This window comes from Phyllostomus discolor, chromosome 2 (assembly GCF_004126475.2).
Source record: "Phyllostomus discolor isolate MPI-MPIP mPhyDis1 chromosome 2, mPhyDis1.pri.v3, whole genome shotgun sequence".
Lineage (NCBI taxonomy): Eukaryota > Metazoa > Chordata > Mammalia > Chiroptera > Phyllostomidae > Phyllostomus > Phyllostomus discolor.
The window spans coordinates 193,615,138-193,638,826 of NC_040904.2; the positions used below are offsets into that span (position 1 = coordinate 193,615,138).

General features: G+C 42.3%; 1 protein-coding gene across 1 annotated transcript in view; it reads right to left on the reverse strand.

The window, feature by feature from the left end:
- Positions 1 to 18,840, reverse strand: part of A2ML1 (alpha-2-macroglobulin like 1) — a 35,401-nt gene extending 16,561 nt beyond the window's left edge. The window contains exons 1-19 of the mRNA XM_028533037.2: positions 18,575 to 18,840; positions 17,928 to 18,111; positions 17,400 to 17,562; positions 16,775 to 16,827; positions 11,749 to 11,769; positions 10,797 to 10,956; positions 10,465 to 10,549; positions 9,862 to 9,988; positions 9,292 to 9,406; positions 8,855 to 8,964; positions 7,497 to 7,664; positions 5,795 to 6,022; positions 4,291 to 4,351; positions 3,906 to 4,051; positions 2,824 to 2,973; positions 2,184 to 2,378; positions 1,328 to 1,406; positions 874 to 1,000; positions 36 to 264 (exon numbers count right to left, since the gene is read on the reverse strand). Of these exons, the coding sequence (XP_028388838.1) occupies positions 36 to 264; positions 874 to 1,000; positions 1,328 to 1,406; positions 2,184 to 2,378; positions 2,824 to 2,973; positions 3,906 to 4,051; positions 4,291 to 4,351; positions 5,795 to 6,022; positions 7,497 to 7,664; positions 8,855 to 8,964; positions 9,292 to 9,406; positions 9,862 to 9,988; positions 10,465 to 10,549; positions 10,797 to 10,956; positions 11,749 to 11,769; positions 16,775 to 16,827; positions 17,400 to 17,562; positions 17,928 to 18,111; positions 18,575 to 18,639 (2,466 nt within the window). The 5' untranslated portion in view covers positions 18,640 to 18,840. The remainder of the gene's footprint in view (positions 1 to 35; positions 265 to 873; positions 1,001 to 1,327; positions 1,407 to 2,183; positions 2,379 to 2,823; positions 2,974 to 3,905; positions 4,052 to 4,290; positions 4,352 to 5,794; positions 6,023 to 7,496; positions 7,665 to 8,854; positions 8,965 to 9,291; positions 9,407 to 9,861; positions 9,989 to 10,464; positions 10,550 to 10,796; positions 10,957 to 11,748; positions 11,770 to 16,774; positions 16,828 to 17,399; positions 17,563 to 17,927; positions 18,112 to 18,574) is intronic.
- Between the last annotated feature and the right edge of the window lie 4,849 nt (positions 18,841 to 23,689).

The following is a 23,689-nucleotide window of genomic DNA, read 5'->3' on the forward strand; positions in this document are numbered from 1 at the left end:
GGATGGCACCTGTTTCCTGTACCCCCAGTTCTTACCCTGATGCAATCCTTTAGGTAATTGAAGATAGTGGCAGTAAGACGAAAGGATTCCCCACGAACTACTGAGTAAGGGAGAGTCAAATCCACAAAAAATGGCTTGAATGCAGTTAGGCCAACAGTGGGTGAAAGACCAAAGCCACTGGACTGAGAGGTGCAAAAAGTCACGGCCTTCCACGTGGTGATACTGTCAGGAACAGTGACATGCATAACCTCCTTCCCCGAGTTACTGTGAGAACACAAGGACCCAGGTAAGGCAGACAGCAAGCTAAGGAGAACATTTGAAAATTAACCTAAAAGTCACCTGCAGAAGTACATTTTTGTTGCCGCTGTGCCTGCGTGGAAAAGAAGAGGCAACTGAATTGGAGGACCATGTGAATCCAGAGTGTGAATCTCCAGGTGAGTGAAGGCGTACAAATATGAGATAAGGGAGGTGCCTGAGTATGTTGGAGGGGGTGAGGGTGGGCATGTGTGTCCAAACATATCTGAAAGAGAGACCAGCACCCTCTGAGTTGATGAAGATATGCATTCTTATGGCTTGTCAAAATGAGCAGGTAAGCAGTGACCAAGACCTAAACTAATGTCAATATGTCCCTTTAAGGTGTTGTGGATCTGAAATGAGGATGCACTATCTGTTCTATGTAAAACGTGAGTATGTGTGAATATGTTTTGAGTGATTGTATATGGTTGTATAAGAATTCAGGAAAGAGACATGTTCCCTTATCCCCATTAAGCTTTCTTGGCCTGAGACTTAGATTCACTTAGAAATTGTCTGATCCTGAGTTTTCTGCAGACTCCACACAGTATGATCTTGCTATGCCATCAAGGTATCACTTACCCAATAGGAAGCAGATCCCAGAGCCAAGTCTCTGGGAAGTACTGACGGACCTGAGAATCCTCTGAGGACATTAATGAAGGCGAGGACCCAAAAGCCAGTGGACGAACAGCTCCACCGTCTATGGGGACTAAAGAATAAGGAAATGTTAGAAAACAGAAGACTTCCATTGTGAAATAAACTGAGGTGAAGGGACTACTAGTCACAAGGCCAGTGACAGACAAGGACATTTGGCCAGGGAATGAATAGATAAGACCTTCAGACTTCAAAAGCCTTCCCCAGGTAGAGAGATCCTTGGGAAACAGCCTGTATCTATGACCTACAACCTATCGTCATTCTGAGGCTAGAGGCTCAGGACAAGAACCAGAGGCGAAGAGGGAGCTTTCAGAGGTCCGTGATTCTAAATAGCTCAGTGACTCCACAAGCTGCAGAGGTAGCTTACCTTCACGGTGTTCACTGCTGTCTGTTAGAAACTGGCGACTACAATCTACCGGCTTCTTGATTTTGGCATTGGACAGTATTTTCAGTCCCATGTCCTAACAGGTACGAAACAGAGCAGAGAATAAAATGTTAAGTCCCTTCCCTTACACTAAGGGCTACTGCCTAGGAATTGCATTCTCAAAGGGTTCAACCAAGACATTCTTTTCTTATTAATGTTGACACTGGTGATTATTACCCAACACTCAGGCACCAAGATTGGTTCACTCCTGTTCCAGCCAGAGTGAAAGGCTTTCAATTAAACCTCCTTCACAGTTAAATATGTTTCATGCTCCTTTCAAACATCAGTCAAAAATATTATTATTTGATTTAGACTCTGAACTTTCAGAGACCAAGGGCCATGTTAGTTAGCTCAATCAATTCAACAAAAATACAGTGAGCATTATGAAGATTCAGGCATTAGAGAGAGTACAAAGATAAACACAACATAGTTCCTGTCAGAGGCCTCTTGGTCAGACTTGGGCCACAGTATCCCAACCTCTGTTCATAAAATAGGTGCAATATTTCTTTTTATAATAATGAAGAGACTGCTGGTCTACCTTTCCTTATTCTCCTTCTTGAGTAATCAACCAATATTTGGGGACCCCTGAGAGAGGAAGGCTAGGTGTTCAGCCTCTCGCAGTGGTTCTCTTTCAATGAGATTGGGCAGCTTCTTCCAGCGTAAGAACTAAGAGAGGCTACCTTACATATCAGGAGTTTCAGGATTTTAACTGTCAGTACCCACAGAACTCTCTGTTTTTTTTCAGATACAGACTTTGCTTTCCTCCTCCCACTACCATTGTTTCTACAAGAACAAAATGGGGAAGAACACCTACCTGGAAGAAACTGAAAAGGTCCCTGCCTTTAGAGAACCAGGGCCTCCACATAACTGAACGCCTGCTCCAGCGCTCTTCAGCCACTCGAAGAACGAGGGGTTGAGGAAGGTCCCTAGGGTCAGACACTGGACACTCATCATATTCAGCCACCTGATAGGGGTACTGACCATACCAGAATGGGAACATCCCATAGACCTGAGATAAAAGAGGAAAAAGAAATAAAGTATTGACACAGTGAAACCAGATGCAAAACTTCTCTCAAATTTGGGTGCCGTAGCTCACCACTCCCACATTATTTCTCTTCCTTACTTCACAATTCTTTCTATATTTATTTTATCATAACCCCTTCCTTTTTCTTTTCCTTTTTAAATGTTAACCTTTATCTCACCTTTTTTTTCATAATGTGCCACCCTTATCTCTTACATCTTTTTTCCTTATCTCTATGTCCCTCTTAACCATGCCCTTCTCCTACCATCATTTCTACCTTTATTTTCACACCTGCTTTTCTACCACCTTATGGTGGTGCACTATTTTCCTAAGACTTTCTTTCCCACTCCCTGAAATCTATCCCTTATTCTAATACAGTAGAATTGTCTTCTCTGCTAACTCCCTCTTCCCACCCTATTAGCAGACTACCCACAGAGCGGTTGCTCAGCTCTGTCTGTGGCCTCAGGAGTGAGACACTCTCATCCACAGCCCGGACTGCACACAGGGACCCAGGAGCTGCCCGCAGATGTAGGTCCACATTTGCTCCTGGAAGCTGCTGGGAAGGTGAGAAGCCAAGGGAAACCTGGAGAAGAAAAAATATATAACTTGGGAATCACGTCAGCTTACAGAGGAGGAAGGAAAAAATATAATTTGGATCATCAGTCAATATGCCCCAACTATGGTATCTCAGCTTACTCTGTCACTCTTATACTGATTTTCCTTTATAAAGTCTAGCCCTTAAATACCAGTGTCTTATGACAGAGTTGAGAAAAGTGAGCAGCACAGGAGAATGATATAAAGTGTTTAAACGATAGAGTAGAAAAGATGAAAGCATATGGAATATCTATATTTGGAATAGCTATATATGGGATTTCCCAGCATGAGTTTTTATTTTTTAATTATTTTTTAAAGATTTTATTTAGCCCTGGCTGGTGTGGCTCAGTGGATTGAGTGCCAGCCTGTGAACCAAAGGGTTGCCAGTTTGATGTCCAGTCAGGGCACATGCCTGGGTTGCAGACCAGGTCCCCAGTAGGAGCCACACAAGAGGCAACCACACATTGATGTTCCTCTCCTTCCCTTCCCCTTGCTCTAAAAATAAATAAATAAAATATATTTTAAAGACTTTATTTATTTTTTTTTGAGAGAGAGGAGAAGGGAGAGAGAAAGAGAGGGAGGAAAAATCAATTGGCTGCCTCTCATAAGCACCCCAACCAGGGACTGAACTTGCATCCCAGGCATGTGCCCTGACTGGGAATCAAACCAGTGACCCTTCCCTTTGCAGGATGAAGCCCAACTAAGTCACACTGGTCAGGGCTCCAGCACGACTTTTTAAAAAGAAGCAGGAGAGAGACAGGGTTCAACAAACATACTAGAGGCACTATAAATACAATATCACACCCAATTTCAATGTTATCTTCTTGTTTCCCTGCTCCTGCCTTATCTTCAACTCCAGTATACATAAGACCTTTCTCTACTCCCAGACCTTTTATTCACCCTCCTCAGCTGCCACTTTACCTGATTGTCAAAGCACATCTCTACTGAGAAATGAGCTTTGTCAGCTATAACACCTCCATTGGGAAAAATGGCATAGATCACGAGGGAAGGATCAGGGGCTAGTCTGGAGTTGAATGTCAGTGAGAGAGAGAAGGAGCCTTTCAGTCCTGAAAAAGAAGCGGGGATACACAGGGATGAGAGTGCACTCACACACCCATGCCATCCAACTGTATGTTTGCACTTCTCTTTGGGTGAGCAGCACACCTCATGGTGCAAGCAACTTCTTGTTCTCCTGTTCTTCAATGGTTATTCTTACTGTTCTGTTCTCATCACTTCTATGCAAAAGAACTGCTGCCTGGAAGTTTAAAATACTCTTCTCTCTTCCAAGAGAAGCATGAACACTCACCTTTCTTTTTAGAGTTCAGGTGTTTCTGCCCCTCCATCTCCAAACTTCCTTTCCCTATTAACTAGGAAAGAGAAAAAAAATATCAACAGCATAGATGTTATAGAGATTAACCTTGAGCTTACTTCTGGAGTATCCCTGAATCTCTCTATAGGGAGAATCTCCTTTCATAGTTCTCAAGCCTGACTCAATACTTCACAGAGCATCCCTGAGCCTGTCAAATGTCAGACACTGCCAGCGGTCCTGATTTTGCTTCCTCCGGTGGAAGGGCTGTCTGAGAATCAGGGGGGTTGGTGGAAGGAGACAAAAATCACCATTGCTTTGAAGCCAAATAGACAGCCTTCACAGTAGACAGTTGTCTGCAATTTCTTAAAGATCTTCAGGTTTTATTTTCTTATAGTCTTTGTAACATAAATTTAGCTAAACTCCATCCTCCCAAACTTTTAAAAGAATTATCACCCGATACAAAATTCCATGAAAGTGAGTGCAGCACAAACTGCTTTGAGCAACTCTGACATTTGACTCTCTGGAAGAGAAACCTTTTCTAACTCTCCCTGTTCACGCCCACCTGAAACTGAATTCAGTGACATTGTTCCTGAGAAGGCCGTCACCTCTGGTGCCAGTCTAGGGCTCTATGACTGGTTCCTCAGACTTATGGTCTGACACTCAGCCCTTCCACACTGAGCAACCCTCACTCCACTTTTCTCCTAGGTTTCCCCACACTTCTGTCCTGACAGCAGTGCCCGCATTATCATTCTGACTTGCTATTCCCCACCTGCCCCTCCTTATTTTGTTCTATCAGGATGACTGTTTTAGCTTGATGAAAGCACAGGGATGACAGGAGACACAGGGATGACTCAGCGGGGAGAAAGTCTCTCAGAGACTTTGAGAGGGTGATAAGGGAGTGAGGAGACTCTGGACCATCAAACCCGAGCATTGCTGGAGTTTAATCCTCACTATCACCAAGCTGACCAATAAAGCTGCTTACCTTTGTACATGCCTTTCAGGCTACAAGTTGTGATTTTAGTTCTCCAACAAAGTTGCTATTGATGTTAATTTTAACCCGATATCATCTATTTTAAATTACTAATATAACTCAGAATAAAATTTGAATCCTATCCTCTTTTCACCTTCCCTCCAACCCACCCACCCAGTTCCCTTTCAGCCCTGGCCAGCAGCATTTTCTTGTTGATTCCTCATCTTCTTTCCCCACACAATTTCCCTGGGATCTTGCTCCAAATCTCTTTATTCTGCATTTTCCCTATTCCTTTACATCTATTGTACACTGATCATATGTTGGATGTATTGAATTAAAATAAAATATATTTTAAAAACTGGTTTCACCTATTCTTTTAACTTCTTTTAATGTGACTCCTAAAATCTTTGAAATTATCTACGTGGCTTGCAGTGTCTGTATCTGGACAGCCTATCCACCCTCTCCAGTTCACTCCCCGCCATTCTCTTTCCTCCCAACATATTTCCACCAACCCTCGTTCCCCAGTCTCACATAGTAGGAGAAGGTGATTTCCCAGTCAGGGTTTGCATCAGCTGGATCAATGTGATACTCCACCAGCACTTCCTGGGGTTGCCCACATTGCAAGATGCCACTTAACCGATGGATTTGGAGAAAGCTGCGAGTTACGTTGTAGAAGGGTTGCAGGTACAGGTAGGCATTTTGGTAGTATTGAGGCACCTGTTCTGGATTATATACCAAATCTTCCATTTGAAATCTTCCCTAAGAAAGACAGGGGGAAAACTCTTTTAGCATGTACCCCAACCATATTAACCACATGGACTTAAATGATTTTCAAATAAATTTCTCTCAAATCTTCACTGCTTAAGAATGACATGTGGATATTTTACTAGAAGTCCAGCCAAGGATATTTGAGAAATCCATAATAGTTATGTGCAGCAACATTTTAGCATGTAGGGGAATGGAAAAAGGGCTGAATTTTAGTTGTCAAGTAATGGAAAATTGTGGAGGATATACTTAAAAAATGTTTTATTTATTTATTTATTTATTTATTTATTTATTTAAGATGGAGGGGAAGGGAGGGAGAAAGGGAGGGAGAGAAATACTGATATGAGAGAGAAACATCAGTTGGTTGCCTCTCATACACACCCCAACCAGGGACTGACCCTGCAACCCAGGCGTGTGCTCTGACTGGGAATCGAGCTGGCAACCTGCCACTTTGCAGGACAATGCCCAACTGACTGAGCCACACCAGCCAGGGCACTGAAGATATACTTTTACAGAGTGATGCCTCCTGGGTAGATAAGCATGACTAAGGTTTTAGAGCAGTTAAAGAATATATCTCAGGGACAAGAAAACTAGGTTTAAAGGATAAGAGGATTGAAAATAATTATTTCTAAGTAGAGTGATCAGGTGATGCCTAAAGAAATAATTATCCACAAGGCAGATAGCATGTGTCTGCTTAAGTAGTGTAGCTGAATAGTTGCATTAATGGCTTCAATTTTTCATCTCTCCTTGCATCAACATCCTTTACCACGTAATCTTTTAGTACCCTTTCAGTCTGCCTGTGGGCTTGCCATATGACTTGTTGGAAATAGTATGTTAGCACACGCCAGAGAAGGAGAGACTTGGAAAAGCTCTTGCATGCCCACTTTTGCTTTGCAATTCATCATTGCCATGAGAACACACTTGAATGGCTTACTGGAGCATGAGACAGGTGGAGTGCCAGCCTACAGCCCACCAGTCCACAAGCATGTAAGGAAGTCCACCAAGATAAGCCAAGCTGCCCATCTGACCACCCTGGATGCACCAAGAATACATGTTTTTGGTTGCATAATACTAAAGTTTTGTAGTTGTTTGTTAAGCAGCCTTGCGTGACAGTTGATAGCTGATACAAGTAGCCTTCCTTATAAGTATCCAAAGCCTAGGGTTTTCTTCTTTGCCATTTTTATGCATAATGGGGGGAGGGGTAAGAGGACAACAGGAAGGAGACAACTCTAGACCAAGATGGAATAAGTGATAAGATGAATTAGTATAAAGAGCAATTTTGATCTGAAAGGTCATTTATTGATTTTAAAAGTAAAAAGGATCTAAGAAAAAGATTTTGCCAACTGGGCTGCAGATGGTAAATGAGGGAGATGGAATTACAAATGGAGGTGGGAGGGGGAGAAAAGAAACAGAAACATCTTGAAATTTTCCTCCAGAGCCATCTCTGCTGGTCCTCCCCAGGGCTTACCTCCAGAGAAATGCCTGTCCCGTTCCAATTAACCGTGTCCAGCGTGAAGTAAGCGAGGCCATCGTCGTCAGTAATTAGGGTATGGTTGATGGTTGCATTTATGCCAAAAATCATCAGAAACACTCTATGATTCTTGAGGAAGGAGCCGTCATGGCCCCTAACTCTTATCTGAGGGGTGAAGGTCATTACAGTTAGATTTGGAGTAGGTTTGAATATGAGGTAAAGTGATGTGATAACAGAAACTCTAAGAATATATTTCAGGAAAGAGTCCAGAAAGAGGTAAATGCATTCAAGGGTTGGAAACTAGGATGTCTGGGGACCTGAAAAACGAACAGCAGTAGATTAGCCTGGAGTAGAAGTACAGTAGCCATGTTGCTCATGAAGTTTTAGGGCCTTTCATTTGCACAGGCTCTTCCTAAGGCTCTGTACAGTATTTTCCTTTCACTTTCTTAAAGAGGATCCTCCTCCACTCCCAAATTGTATAATCATTAGGCTCTAAGAAAATCTGGATCTACTCTCAGTCTAGAGAAAAGATGACTAAGGCGTAAATGGATCTAAATATGTACACTATTGTGTTAACCAGATGTCTGAGACGTGAAGAAAGATAAGCTGGAGAGCAGGGTAGATGTTAAGTATTAGAAAGGAGATATTAACACAGGAATTTTTTTTAAATATGTCTCTTTTTTTAAAGATTTTATTTATTTATTTTTAGAGAGGGAAGGGAGGGAGAAAGAGAGAGAGAGAGAAACATCAATGTGCGGTTGCTGGGGGTCATGGCCTGCAACCCAGGCATGTACCCTGACTGGGAATCGAACCTGCGACACTAGGAAATTTTAAACTCTCTAAAAAATGTGTAAGGATCTATAAATGGCTCTCTGTCCAGGAAAGTTTGATGTTAACCTTGCCTATAGGCAGAATCGCAGACTAAATGATTTTTCCAAATACCTTGCAGCTCTAAAATTCAAAGATTTGAACATTAGAACGTGAGCCCTTGGCACTAGGAAGGGCACCAAAGTAACATTAACATCCAAGGTACAGCTCATGTGGTATTAAGGGCAGCACAACGTAGGGAGTTAAGAGTGTACATTCTGGATGCAGGCTGCCTGGTTTTTATCACAGTTTCCACTTACTAACTACAGAATCTTGGGAAAGATCACTTAACCTCTCTTGCCTCTGTCCCCTCATCTGTAAAATGGGGCCAATAATAGTGTCTACTTCACAGGATTATTGTAAAGATTAAATAAGTGAGTACCCATAGAGTACTTAGAACAATGCTGTTAGTTTTATTTTTATATGTCAACAGGAAGGAAGCAACAGTTAAGTTTTTTTTGCCTCTGCAGAGACAGGCTTCAACATACCTTCCCAGTGAAGGGGAAATTGGGGTAATAATAATCACTGGTGTCTTCAAAGGTCATTGATCCTATTTGTGAAGAAATGTAGATATCCTGAGTGCTATTGGCCTCCACACCTGCAGAGGGAAAACAGATGTACATTAATCTAAATGCCTGAAATCCTCATCTTTGTGTTTAATATAAAACCTCTGAAAGGATGGTGCCTCTGGACATATAAAGCTGCATGTATTTCTAGCCAAAGATCCAAACCAAGTCCTCCTCCCCAAACTTTTGGGGGAAATAGGTGTGGATGGCAGACGGGAATCTGGCATTTTCCTTTGTGACCTAGGAAGTCACTCCCAAACCCAAACGAAGATAGGTCTGGAATCCTCTGAGTGGGTGTTTCCCTGCAACAGCCCCTTTCCTTTCTTTTTTCTTAATGAACCAAGCAGTACCCCACTTACCGGTCCCTTCCTCCACCACAGTAGCCACAATATTGATGCTGTGGCTGTACAGATAACCAGTGAGGTTGAAGGTGGACATGTCCACAGAAGCTGAGAAGCATCCGGCTTTGTCCGTCTAGTGAGTCAGAGAGAGGGAGAGGATGAATAATGTAACCACTACTTCCATTTCCTAATGTGCTGTAGAAAGAAGTAATTTCTCTTCTTCATACTTTATTTTCTCCATCTTTAAGACAGAAAAACTCTCTTATGACACAGAGTATACACTCACACATATAGAGTATACACCTGTACATATATAATCATGAACAAACTTGAAGCTCCAAAATAGGACAAGAGGAAAAGAACCAATAGTAGAACAGGAGAATTCTATCTCCCAGGGGTTGAAGTTCATTTCTTTATTACAATGTAGATTCTAAAAGACTTTGTCTGTGTAGGATAAAGAAGACTGTTTTGTTCTTTGGAACTGCGATACTAATCATATGAAATGTTTTCCACTCTGGGTCTTTTACTACTTTTTTACGTTTGGGCTTACTTACTCTGTAGGACATGTGGATAAGGTTCCTTACTCACCTGTCCAGAGAGGTTCTTGCATCTGTCAGGTAGCTGTTCTCGTTCTGCCTCTCCAAAGTGGTAAGTATATGCCTTTTGACACACTGATACCTGTACCGCCCCTACCATGGGCTTTCCATAGGTGTACCTAACCCAGAAGAGCATGAGGAGTCAGAGTTGGGAAATTCCACTTGAGATCCAACCCTTATGTCCTCACACACCGCTTTTCCTTCTCTGCCCCACTCCACCTCTGGCAAGTACTCTGACAATCCTACCCTTCAGCTCTCACTCACTTCCCTGCTAACTCAAAGCCTTAGAGTATCGCCATTACACAATAAGTACCATCCAAAGGATGGAATAGTGTCTTTTTTCTTACTCCTATTTCTCCATGAGATTCAATATTCCATCCAGCCCAAAGTAGACTGAAAATCAATAATGCTGACTGACTGAGCAGTGGGAAGTAAGAGTGGAAACACAATTAGGAAATGTGTTTGGAGAAGTCACGACCCTGGACTACATAAAATATGCCAGGTTTTAACCACCACCTCCATCTCTCCATAAGACCCCCTCAACATACTTCTCAGTATAGCTTTAATCTCCACCAGCTCCAGAGCTTGTTCTTACCTACAACAAATTTTTACCCTGAAAGATTCCTCTGCTGTTGATAACTGCTTGGGTTCCACCACTTCCACCTTGAACTTAGGCAACACTGGAGAGAGTACCAAAAAAATGGAAAAGGAATAGGACAACTTGACCATATAAGTAGTGAACAGTGGGGATAAAAATGGTGACCATTTAATTAATTAATTAATTAATAAAGGGGGGCTTTATCAGCTGGTTTACCACTGATTCAAAAATGACTAAATACCCCTCCCAATAGTAGATTTTACTTTACCTTTGCTGATTTTGTGACCAGAATATACCCAACACTTCGACCTCGTAATTCTCCCACCTACCATATTCTTCCACACTGAAGGTGCCAAAGGTCTTGCCCTCAGCCACTGCCACTGTGTAGGTGCCCAGCATTGCCTCTGGCGCCAGTTGGAAGGATAGCTCCACGATGCCTTGTTCGGGTACCACTTCCAGCCACTGTGCAATCCTGTTGCTATTTGGGTCCTATACCATTAAAAAAGAAACCTCATGATGTGCCTGCCTGTCTGATCCCCACTTTACACTGCAAAGAGCACATAAAGAATTCTCACTATGGTCTGTGCCAAGGAAGAACAGTGTCCTAGGTTATTCATAATTTTCTTCATTACCAACGAGACAAATTCACCTAGAGGGTCAGCCCCCATTTGGAAAGAAAGGGGCACTTGTGGTTTCAAGTGATCAGACTGAGTCCTGAGGTGTTATGACCAGGTGGTATTTAGGATGTCATTTACAAAGAATGTTTTCTCTATTTTTTGGCCCCTATTAAGGAACAACACTGAAGGGATTGATTATAAGATTTCTGAGAGATAGGTAATTAACAGAAAAATGGAGGGGAGGCTGTGCAGATATCGCAATTCCAGGCCTTTTGTTTTTTAACACTCTCACAGGCATTCATGTCATATTCAACTGTCGAGGGTCTACGATAAGAGCTTGTTACTGAAAACTAACAGGAGCACAGAACCAGGTGAACTGGCATGGCACAGAGAAGTTACAGGAATCAGAGTGGGAGGGTTAGTCGCAGCAGAGGTGGGTGACTTTCCTTACAGGGGTTTGGGGCTGAGAGGACGGGGCAGGCAGAGGAAAGAGAGTAGACACAATGTGGGTGGAACTGTGGGCACTCAGCGCTGGGCAGAGTCTCAGGCTCTGGGCCAAGATCTCAGAGTTCTTCCTGCTTTCCTAGTTTAGCACCAAACCTTCGTTCCTCTTTCTCCACAACTGGCAGAAAAGAAAGAAAGAAAGAAAGAAATTTCTACTTACTTGCAGTTCCACCATAGAATACTGAAAAAGAAAACCAGATAATGTACCGTTAAACCAGGGTAAGCAGTAAGGATATAGGCCTGTTGAAAGCAAGAAGTTCACAAAGGCCTCTTTCTTTCTCATTGCCCACGCCTTCCTTCCTTTCTTTTTTTTTTTAGTTTTTAAATTTATTTTTAGTTTTTAATTTTAATTGTTATTCAAGTACAGTTTTCTGTCCTTTACTCCCATCCCAGCCCACGCCCCCAGCCCTCCCCACCTCCCTCTCATTTCCACTCCCCCTAGGTTTTGTCCCTGTGTCCTTTATACTTGTTCCTGCAAACCCTTCCCCTTTTCCTCTGAAATTCCCTCCCCTCTCCCCTCTGGTCACTGTCAGCCTGTTCTCTATTTCAGTGTCTGGTTACATTTTGCTTATTTGTTTGTTTTGTTGTTTAGGTTCCTGTTAAAGGTGAGATCAACGGCTCCTTTGTGCTCTGATAGGGGTCACAATGGGGCAAAGGCTTATTGACTGGGGGAAGAGAGAGAAAAGCTTTCCTCAGATGGGTTGCCAGACTCCAAAATATTTGAAGAAACAGAGCTTCAGACACTTCAGCATCCCTTGGTGCTCTGTGACAGCTCTTCCAGAAAGTGGGGGCGACAGAGGGTCTACCTTGTTTAAACCTCTTCTAGAAGCCAATTATTTCCCAGCCCCTCCTCTGCTATTTGAATGCCATGGCAGGAACCTTATTTTTAAGCACTGCAAACCAATATCTAAAAAATTTTGTTTAAAAGAGTTCCAGCCTAGCTGGTGTGGCTCAGTGGATTGAGTGCCGGCCTGCAATGCAAAAGATCGCTGGTTTGGTTCCCAGTCAGGGCACATGCCTGGGTTGCTGGCCAGCTCCCCAGTTGTGGGCATGTGATAGGCAACCAATTGATGCATCTCTCACACATCGATGTTTCTCTCTTTCTCTTTCTCCCTCCCTTCCCCTCTCTCTAAAACTAAATAAATAAAATCCTTGAAATAAATAAAGAAAAGAGTTCTAACAAAAGGATCACATAGAGTTTCCTGAAGAAAATGGATGCTAAAACCACTAAGTTGGTGGGGAACCAGTCATTGTGCTAGGTGTGGGTACCACTCAAAATAACTTGCCAGTTTCGGAGGAAAAGATATAACTTTGCATCAGAGAAGTTAAGCTGCCTTAACCTGTAATCAATCTCATCATCCCTCATAGTGGGAAACCGGACATTCTGTGCTTCTTTCCTAAAGAGATACATTTGAGGTTCACAGCGTGACCTAATAAGTATTTTTGCCAAAAATGTTTAGCTTAAATCTAGTTAAGACCTTACACCTACTTCAAGAAGATAGAGGAATAAGTTAGATTACACAATAAGGAAATAGTCAGACAAATTAAGGCCATCAAATATTCTGTAAGACAAGTAGGCTTCCTTATTAGCAGTCCCCATCCTCTTTGGCACCACGGACCGGTTTCATGGAAGACAATTTTTCTTGGACAGGGGTGGGAGAGATGGTTTCGGGATGATTCAAGTGCATTATATTCAAGCTCACCTCCTGCTGTGTGGCCCAGTTCCTTAAACTGTTAATGGTTTGGGGACCCCCTGCTTAAAGTCAGTGTCATATTTCAGAATGAGGACATTTTAAAAGCCATCTAGCCTGATCGCTCAGGAAAAAAAGTCAACATAATAAAAATATAAAGGGGATTATTTTATATTAAGAAAAATTTTAAACATAATTAATTGTAAAGCATAGATTTTTTTTTCATCTCCTAGTTTGAAAATTTGTAGAAAACTGATTTAGGACTGCATAGTAAATGATATTAAATAATTATTATTAATTTTCTGAAGTGTTATAATAATATTATGATTATTTAAGACATTCTTTTTTAGAAGACATATGCTAAAGTATTTAGAAGTAACATGTTATGATGTCTGCAACTTACTTTTAAATTAGCAAAAAGTAATAAATTAAAACAAATGTAGCAAAATGATAACAAATGTTGAATCTTGGTGTTATGTTTGAAAATTCTAATAATTAAAAGTTAAAAACAAAAATGACTGCTCAAGATAATTTTCCTATGAGAAAATTACTTCTTACTATGTTGTCTCTGTACATGTAGAATGTTTTGATTTTTTTAAATTATAATCGTTAAATTTTACAAAATCATGGCCATGGAAATAGATAATTGCAATGTCTTGGATGTGACTATAATTAAATGCCTGATTAGAGACTGTACATTTATTGGATTCAGTGCTTTCCAGCTAGTATTACATACTCTTAAAAGGACTTGCAACTCCATGAGGTTGAAAGCTGGAATTTAGATATGGGGTCTTACAGAGGGTACAGTTTGGATCTCACTGGGAAGGGAGATGGAATGGACTCTAGTTGGTGCTTTCCTTTGATTCTTAGGCCACAAACCATGTGACGCCAACCAGGGAAGAAGCAGAGCATCGCTACACACAAACATCAGCCATGATACCAGGAGTAATGACAATGCTTCAGGAAAGCCAAGAAACAAGAGATAAAGATTGTAGGAATGGAAACATTTTCTGTTTTTTCCTTCTAAGTTCTTTGGCTAGTCTAATAAGTAAATTGACCTAAGACAAGTTGACAGGAAAAAAATTAATTATGCACATAGGAGCACCACAAAAACAACGAGACTCAAAAGGAGTAAGGCAATTGAGGTTTATATGCCATCTGGAGCTAAGGAATGGCGCAGGGGTCTGGGGCTCCAAAGGGGAGGAGGCCAATTCATAGGAAGGTTCAGTAATCAGATGTTTGCCCTGCCACACAAGTAAGTCTTTCAGACTAAGAAAAGAAAAGTTATATCTGATAACATCTCTTTCTGGCACCAGCTGCCTACCTAAATTCTTTTAGCCAGTTAAGGGAGTAGTAAAAGTTTTTCTTGAGTCTACAGAGTCTTAACTGCCTTCAGCTCAAAATAATCTACACTGCAAAGCTGCACATTTTGGGGTGGGCTATTCCCCAAGGAAGGACTGGACTTTCACAAACCAGAGCTATACAGACGATAAGAAGGTAAATATTGCCCTGGCTGGTGTGGCTCAGTGGATTGAACACCAGGTTGCACACCAAAAGGTCACTGGTTCAATTCTCAGTCAGGGCACATGCCTGGGTTGTGGGCCGAGGGCCCCTGAGGGGCAACTACACATTGATGTTTCTCTCCCTCTCTTTTTTCTTCCCTTCCCCTCTGTCTAAAGTAAGTAAATAAAATCTTAAAAAAAAAAAAAAAAAGAAGCAGCCAAATGTCAAACTGAGGTTATTATGGAATCCTATAATTTCCTGAAAAAGAACACTTCCTCAGATAACAAAGTATTTTTCTTACATAGGGACCCAAGAAGCAGGATGACACCAGTTACCCAGAAGTAGGCTCTGAAAGGAAACAAATGTTCAACTAGGAAGATAGTATTTCCAGCTGGAAGCTGCCTGAAGTTTCTGAATGAAGGGGTGTAACAACCAGACTAGACAGGGCCAGCTAATCTCGAGTATACTTTAGTTGCTCAAGGATAACATGCTGTGCTCTGCATACTCATAATTTTTGTCTCTCAGTTTCTTAGTAAAATTCCTTTTGTTAATTTCAGTGTCCCAAATTTTCAATGTTTCAAACTGGAACTTGGGGTGGAGGGCTGGCTGGGGAAATGGCGTGGAGAGGAAGGAGCAATTTCCATCAGAAGCAGAGCATAACAATGGAAATCAGAACACAGGTGAGTAATACACCATAAAGTGAGCAGAGGAAAGATAAGGTAATGGGGCATTAATGAGATCGACCTCAAAGGCGCAGCCGAGTCTGAGATGACTTTGGCTGTGGCCACACTTTCACCTTAGCATTTCCTCTTTTTAGCTCTGGGATCAGCAGTCTGTTGAATAATTACTATGCCATATTATACCAAACTTTTCATGAAGAAAGGATACAGATGACAGGAAGGAGAAACTAAAAAGAATTCCAAATTGGGAAAGAAAGCAGTGGTGGGGGAGGCCACTGATCAGTAAGCCCATAGCCTCTCTGTATGTGGGGAAAGGAAACCGAAGCTCTGAGAACATGGAGACAGAAATAAAAACAATGCCTTCCCCATAATGGTCTTTAAAAGATTCTCTCGAGAGCCCTGGCTGGCATAGCTCAGTGGGTTGAGCTTGGGCTGTGAACCAAAGTGTCGCGGGTTCGATTCCCAGTCAGGGTACAAGCCTGGGTTACAGGCCATGGCCCCCAGCAACCGCACATTGATGTATGTTTCTCTCTCTCTCTCTCTCTCTCTCTCTCTCCCTTCCTTCCCTTTCTAAAAAAGAAGAAGATTCTCTTGAATGGATGGGCTGTGGCTGAAGGAAAAAGAAGGCAGCAGGGGTGTGTGAGAGCTAGGTATTTCATACGCGTGCAGAAATGACATGAGCCCTGAACGGAGATCAGCCCTCTCTCTCATAAGGCTTATGATTCTAGGGATGGAGTAGTTCAAGGAAAATTTAAGTATTCATCCAATGTTACCACATTTTTACTTCTGGTACTTTTAAAATGTTGTCTTAAGAGAACTGTCTACTTTATAAATTGGTTGGTAGTTTTCAATGTTGCCTTAAGAGAATTGTCTATTTTATAAATTACCTTGCCTCATAGTAAAAAAAAAAAAAAAAAGAAGATGAGGAGGGTGGATATTCTTATCTCTTCCTTTGGTTAAACTCACTCATGAACTGCTTCTTAATATTTGAATTGCCAAGTGTCTGCATCATTCCTGGAAAGTCTCGAAATTTGCAGAAACTCTTTTATAACAACAGGGAGGGTAACCATCTCTCAAGAATGCTAACCTCACTGTCATTCTCAGCTGTCGGACCTGAGACTAGACCCATCTGCTTGTTTACAGGCAGGCAGGGGCTGTGAGGACTTAGACTTGTATTTCAATTTCCCACCTGCATTCTGCATCTCAGAGGACCTCGCCTCCTCTCACCCTTGGAAAGAATGTCTCCTTTCCCCTGATCTCTCTGAGTCTGCGCTACTCCTTTCTCCTTTTGTCTTCCCAACTAAATTCTCACCTTGTCATTCATTGGAACAAAGTTGCTGTTCAGGGTGACAATTCGGAAGTGCACTAGAAGGAAACAGGCTTCATTAGCAAAAGGGATATTTCCCTTCTCGGAACCTTTCTTTCTTCCACCCTTCTACTGCCTCACACACACTTCTGAGTCAGCAAAACCTCATCAGGTTCTACTTAAAAAAAAAAATAATAATAATAACACCCAGTCACAGAGAAAGATAAAGCCCTCAAGCAATTTCTATTCACGGCTATTGACTCTGAAACCTCAGAATGAACCGCCCCTCTAAGTAGGAAGGAACAAATAACAGGAGCTCCAGCCAAACGTGTTTGCATACATCATATCCAAGCAGCTTGCTGGAGGACCAAGCAACCCAGTGACACTTGCCAAACTTCATTCCAGAAGAAACGTGTACTTATGTATTAGAAACATGCACACGGTAGCAACTCCACCCATTACTCTTTGGCTTGTGGAACGTGGCATCCACTCACCACGTCTTCCCCTCAGCCCTTCCTCTCTCCTGCGTTCATTGTTCCATAGGCTGACCACCAACCACAAAGCCCCTGCTTGCGAATACCTGTCACTCTTTCCCCCGCCTTTTGTCTAATCCCGTAAGTGTGCCTCTTACCTCGCTGCCCTGGGTTGTAGATAGGTTTGTCAGTTTGTACAAAGATGCCATTCCTCTGCCTCTGAATTAGAACCGACTTTTTTTCCTCAAAGCTGACGTTATTTCCAGTTCCGGACACCCGAATTGTAGCCACTTCTTCTGTGCCACCTGCAGGCAGTGGTACCTGGCCAAGAGAAAGTGCTCTGGGGAGGAGCGGGACACTGGGGAACAGGGTCTACTGGTCTCAACCCCAGAGTGGGAGGGCGAAAGGAAAGAACTGAGTTATACAAGTTGCCAGGAAGATGGCAAACAATAGTCAGGAGGTACGGTCAGGAACTAAAAGAAGAAACTTAAGGTCAGGGAAATTATGGATGAGTTATGGCCAGGAATTGAAGAGAGGCTTGGGGGAGATAAGTCTAAGTAAGTAAGTAAAATGTGAAAGGCAAAAGTAAGATGACAGAAAGCATAATTAAAATTAGATTATGGTGAGTATCTATGGAGGGGACTAGAAAAGTAAAGAATTAGTGTTGGGGCTAAGTCTGTGCTTACCAAAAAAGACATGCAATGTAAGTGCCTCTTCCTCAACCCATGGTGTTCTAGCAACTTCTGGGTCTTGTCCTTGGTCTCCAGAGTAATAGTGAATTTTACCTCATAGTACCCAGGGCTCAGATCCAAACAAACCTTCTGAGTAGAGGGAAAATTCAGCTGCGCTGGTAATGTCACCAGGTAGTTCCTAGTAATGGAGGAAAAGGACTTCAGGGCAGTCATGATTCTTCCATTCGATGGAGAATTAAGCCCTCTCATAAACACTTAGCATGTCACAGTGATTTAAACAGTCTGCATCCCTGCCTTTATGAACATTATTTTCTATGAGGAAGAACAAGACAAGTAACAAATAACTCAGTGCACAGCCTTAAACCTCCCACAACCGGGAAACCATCAATAAGAACCTATGTCTAGGGTACTAAGGAGGAAATTAGTCCTATTACAGAGAACAGAGTACAGGGAGTCTGCTATATTTTAATATTATCTTTTTTTTAAAAGCTTCCTCTTGGGCCTCAACTTTTCTTTCTTGGGTAAAGGAGAAATGCAACCAAAGAACAGAAAAGATGAGAAAGAAATTAAAATAAACCAAAGGTTATTCCGTCACCCCTAGATTTACATTTGGGAAAGGTAGACAGATATCAAACACTTACGGAAGGAGTTTTTCTGCAATAGCTGGGGATAGAGCCAATATTCCTAGAAGGAGCTGAGCCCACATCTTTGTGGGTAACACAGACTCCTAAGAATCAGATCTGCTCCCTGCTGGAGCATATATATTAAGTCCCGAGTCAGGGTGTGGAGCTACCACTGAAGCTCCCGGCAATCGCCTACAGGGGGCCTCAGGCTAGGGTGGTGGACGAGGGTACAGCTACGGTTCACCTCCTTAAATTGTCTTCTCCCTGAAACATTCATACTGGCTCAGCCAGTCCGGAATACCTGTTTCGGGGAAAAGCCAGGACTCAGTATTCAGTGGTGCCATTCACAGAACACATTTTTGGACTCCACCCTTTTTTTCTGGTTTCATTCCAAATTCTCTTACCCATTTGATCATTTCACCTCTTTTTATTATTCTATTAAGACATAGTTGGGATCACAGGTATGGAAGCAGTATCAATAGAAAAACAGAATACTTCTGTGTAATTGGGAATTTTTTTTTAATTAACACTACTCTGTGCTGTGACTGTGGAAGTAGGGACATGTCACTCCCTGAGAACCAAAATGGACAACCTCTCTGAAGGTAATTTCACAAGGCACATCAAAAGCTTTTCAGATTTCCCTGTCTGTTGACTCAGCAACTGCTATGGAAATGTTTCTTAAAGGAGAAAGGGAGCATGCACATATGCACACTGAGTTTTTTTTAACTTTTTGTCTATTGTTGTTCAAGTACAGTTTTCTGCTTCCCCCCCCCCCACCACACTGAATTTCTTTGTAGTGCTGGTTATAATGGCAAGACTTGAAAGCCCACTAGAATATAAATTAGTGAGAATACTTTCTTGACCAACGACCAACCCAAATAAAACCAACATAAACAAAAAAGTGTTTTTGGTAATTGGGGTGGATACGATATGAAGAAACAAAGGAAGGAAACTGAGAAATTCCAAAGACTCTACGGCCCGAAATCAGAGACTGGATGCTGCCAGGAAGAAGCTAGGAAAACTCCTTGACAAGCGGAATGGGGAAAGGGAGACACTCCTTGACAAGCGGAATGGGGAATAGTTAAAGGGCCGCGCAATTGTAAATTGTCAGATAATAAAACCACAAGATCTTATCTTCCATAACCACGAACACTCAGGAGCAAGTGGTTCATACATTCCAGACCTTGCCAGAAGAGGACCCATCTTGCCTGGGCAGGTCTGCCTAGGGCCAGCCTGTAGTGTGTGGCTTCAGCAGAAGAGATTTCACAATACGAGTTCAGGAAATTTTGGCAGACATTTATTAAAGCTGGGGAACAGCTAAACAAAGAAGAGATTAGGATAGAACAAGCAACAGGAGAGAGGCTAGGCAGGGCTACTTTGGCTCTCTAGAAATATTCTGAGAAAGTAGTGAGACAAGGTGGGGCCGCTGTCAGCTCACAGGAGAGTTAGAGAGAAGTGGGACTTGGGCACAGGTTCAGGGGCTTAGCCCAGGACGAGCTGCCACTGTTCATTGCTGTCCTGGTTGCAAGTGTTGTAACAGGGTGCAGCCAAGGCGAGACCCCCAAATGGGGATTTGTAATAGGGTCCAGAACTCAGGATGTCCAGGAAATATAGGAAATATATATATATGATGTCCTCACCCCCACCAGTCTGAGCTGGGGGATGGGACACATGGAGCAGGGACATTGAGAGCTGTTTTGCATAGCAACATTTTTGCAGCTAACCTCTGCCATGGTCATTTAACATATCTATAACCTTTAACTAGTTTCATACATATGTTAAATAGCTCTGGTAATGCTTTGAGCATCGGGAATGGGAGTGACTTCAACTCAGGACGTAACTGGGAAGCAACTCCCCCTGGTTACAGCTCCTGTGTGAGAGCTTGGAGACGATTGGCTCCCTGCCATGGGTCCATGCCTGCCCAGAATTACTATGGCAGCCCAGTAAAGCTGGACGAAAACGGGAATGCTGGCAGGTGTAACTGATTGTGGGAGGAGTCAGAAATAGGGCAGCAGAGGAAGATCCGCACAAGGATTTAAACCCAGGTGTGGCCACAATACCAGGTCAGGACCACGTGGTTTTGGAGGAGTTGGGACCACGAAGCTCTGGGGTGGTGCTACCTTTTGCCACATAATTGGGCAGCAAGAGAGACTTTGCCTGGACAAAAAGGGGTGAAAGGACTCTTGCTGGGGGGTCATGAGAAGGTGCCACATGGCTTTGGATTAACTGGAGATCACGGCAGGGACACTGCAGATGATGCCAGAACTGAGGGGCTGCCTGAACCACAGACTTCTACTTCTTTTCCTGAGATATGGTACCCAGAACTGGGCGAAGGGGAGAAGGAAGGGCTATGTGTGTTTGTGGGTATTCTAAAGAACTTTAGTATTTTAATGAGGACATTAAGTCATTACTCTAAGTCTGTATAACTTTTAAATAAATAATTCCTCGCCTTTTCACCAATTTCTCATTTCTCATTGAGAAATGTCTTTCCTCTGGAGGCGGGCAAAGTGAACCTAGTACCGGCGGGGGGGGGACCCCAGGAGAAAAAAGGAGGGGGTCCTTTCAGTAATAGCATATTGTTCACCACCACCACAACTCCTGCCCAGTCTGTTCTGTAACAGTGTCATGTGGTTCCTTAGGAATGAGGAGATTTTTGCCTGTGGGGGAAGAAGAGGAGGAAGGGAAAGGTGTGGGCGTGCTCACCAGAGGGAAGGCACGTACCGGGTAACCCACCTGGTTTTGCTGCTTTTCTGGACCTGGAGCTGAAATACAACTGAGGCCTAGTGTTATCTCTAGGGATAAAATGTCAGGGGGTCTAAATGATATGACCAGCGATATGCCAGGGGAGGAAAGGTCACCCCAGTGCCAGTTTCACCCCTTGCTAGAGTTCCGGGGTTTCCTGTCCTGGTCCCCTTCTGTATCTATCTGCAAATTGCTCGGATAATTTGTTCAGCTATCTGTCTCTGTCCCCATTCCATTTGCCAATGAATTCTCCTAGCTTCTTACTCTCCTGCCTCCCTACTGCACACAGGAGTTCCTTCAAGTTGTGGGGAAGATGGCAGCTGTGAGTCCTCAATCCATATTCTTCCAGTTTTATGTTCCCAGTAGACGAAATTTTTTATCTATGCTACAGACATTTCTGAAGACAGATTTTGTTCCTCCTCTCACATGCTCACCTCTGAATCGATCACTAGACTCAGAATACTATGAGAGGGAGGCCCTGGGTTGTCCTTATCAGAGGCCAGGGTGATAGGGTGCTGTGACTGGCAACTCCAGAGAGCCACGTGAAGTCACAGGGTTCTCTAGAGAAAGGAATCCACTACTACAGGAAATGGTTGGCGTAAAGATGTTGGGAAAATGGAACATTAAGTCCAATGATTTTGTCCATTTGTCTAATCAAATGTCCAATAAACGAATTTTGTTGAATAATTTGCCCCGTTAATATAAAGCAATAACATGCAGCTATTAGAAATAATGTTTTCATGACAAGGTGGATTGTTTGCAATCCTGAGTGGCTGGTCAGGGGAGGGGGAATATGACACAAAATATGTATGAAGTCCACTTCCACTTAGGGTGTTGGAAACTTGAGAGAGCACCATTTCCCCCCTGACAATGAGGAAAAGCCAGACAAACTGCAAAATCACAACTCACTTTGAGCCAAAGTGTTGAATCTAAAAGCTCAGCTGACATTGCAGGTCAACCAAGTAGCGTGCAATCCTAGAAGGCACAGTTCCTGCAGAGCAGAGACTGGACGTGTGGACGGCTCATCTACACCAGAGCCTGGGAGGTCTTTGGGTCATTACAGAAGCAAGTAAGAATAACACAGCTACAGATTCCATGAATTACTAAAGGCCTAGTGTGAGGCAGAGAAACTACAAAGAATCTTCCCTTGCCACAGAAGCAAGGGAAGCTGGTACTTACTGACAAGCTCTTTTCCATGACCTTTACCAGATACACACGAGAAAGACTGGGTGCGGGATGAGTCTGAAAAAAGGCTTCCTCAGTAGTATAGGCACAGAGGACAGTATTATCTGTCACTGTAGGAAAAGCCATAACAATAAGGAAGTCTTATTTGTGACAACATGGATAGAACTTGAAGGCATTATGCTGAGTGGAATAAGTCTGACAGAGAAAGACAAATACTGTGTGATCTCACTTCTATGTACAACCTTTAAAAAAAAAAATCAGATTTGAGATTATCAGAGGTGACTGGTAAGAGAAAGAAGTAAAGAGAAATAGTCAAAAGATACAAACTTGCTGTTATAAAATAAATAGGTACCAGGGATATAATGTATAACGTGATGACTATAGTTAGTATTGATGTATGATGTATGGAAAAGTTATTAAGAGAGTAAATCCTAAGAGTTCTCACCACAAAGAGGAAAAAATTTCTTTTTTATTTTCTTCTTTCTCTTCTTTTAATTGTACCTTTATGAGATGATGGATGTCAGCTAAACCTATTTTGGTAATCGTTTCACAGTATATGTAAATGAAATCATCATGCTGTACACCTCATACTTACACACTCGCGTATGCCAATTATTTCTTAATAAAACTGAAAAAAAATAGAACAGAGTATTGAAGACCTGCAGAAGAATATCAAATGGCTTAACAGACATGTTACTGGAATCCTAGAAGAAAAAGAGAACAAACAGAATAAGGGTTTGAAGACATAACAGATGAGAAATTTCCAAAGATAATGAGAGACATCAAAAACAGATCCAAGAATCATAGAGAATTCTAAGCAAGATAAATACCAGAATCACATCATATTCAAACTGCTGGAAATCAAAGATGAAGAGGAAGACTTAAAGGTGGCCAGAAAAAAAAAAAGACATACTATATAGATATATAGAAAAGAACAAAGATAAGAATTATAACAAACTTCTCCAATGTTAGGCATAAAATAAGGGATTGACATCTTTAAAATAGTAAAAGAAAATAAAAGGAAATCTAGCATTCTGTACCCAACAAAACATCTTTTAATAATGAAGGGGGAAAAGACTTTTTCAGGCACACAAAAGCTGAGAGAGCTTATTACTAGCAGATCTGTGCTTCCAACAATATTGAAGAGAGCTCTTAAGGCAGAAGACAGAAGACGTGGTTTGACAGACACGGCCTGCAGGTCACACC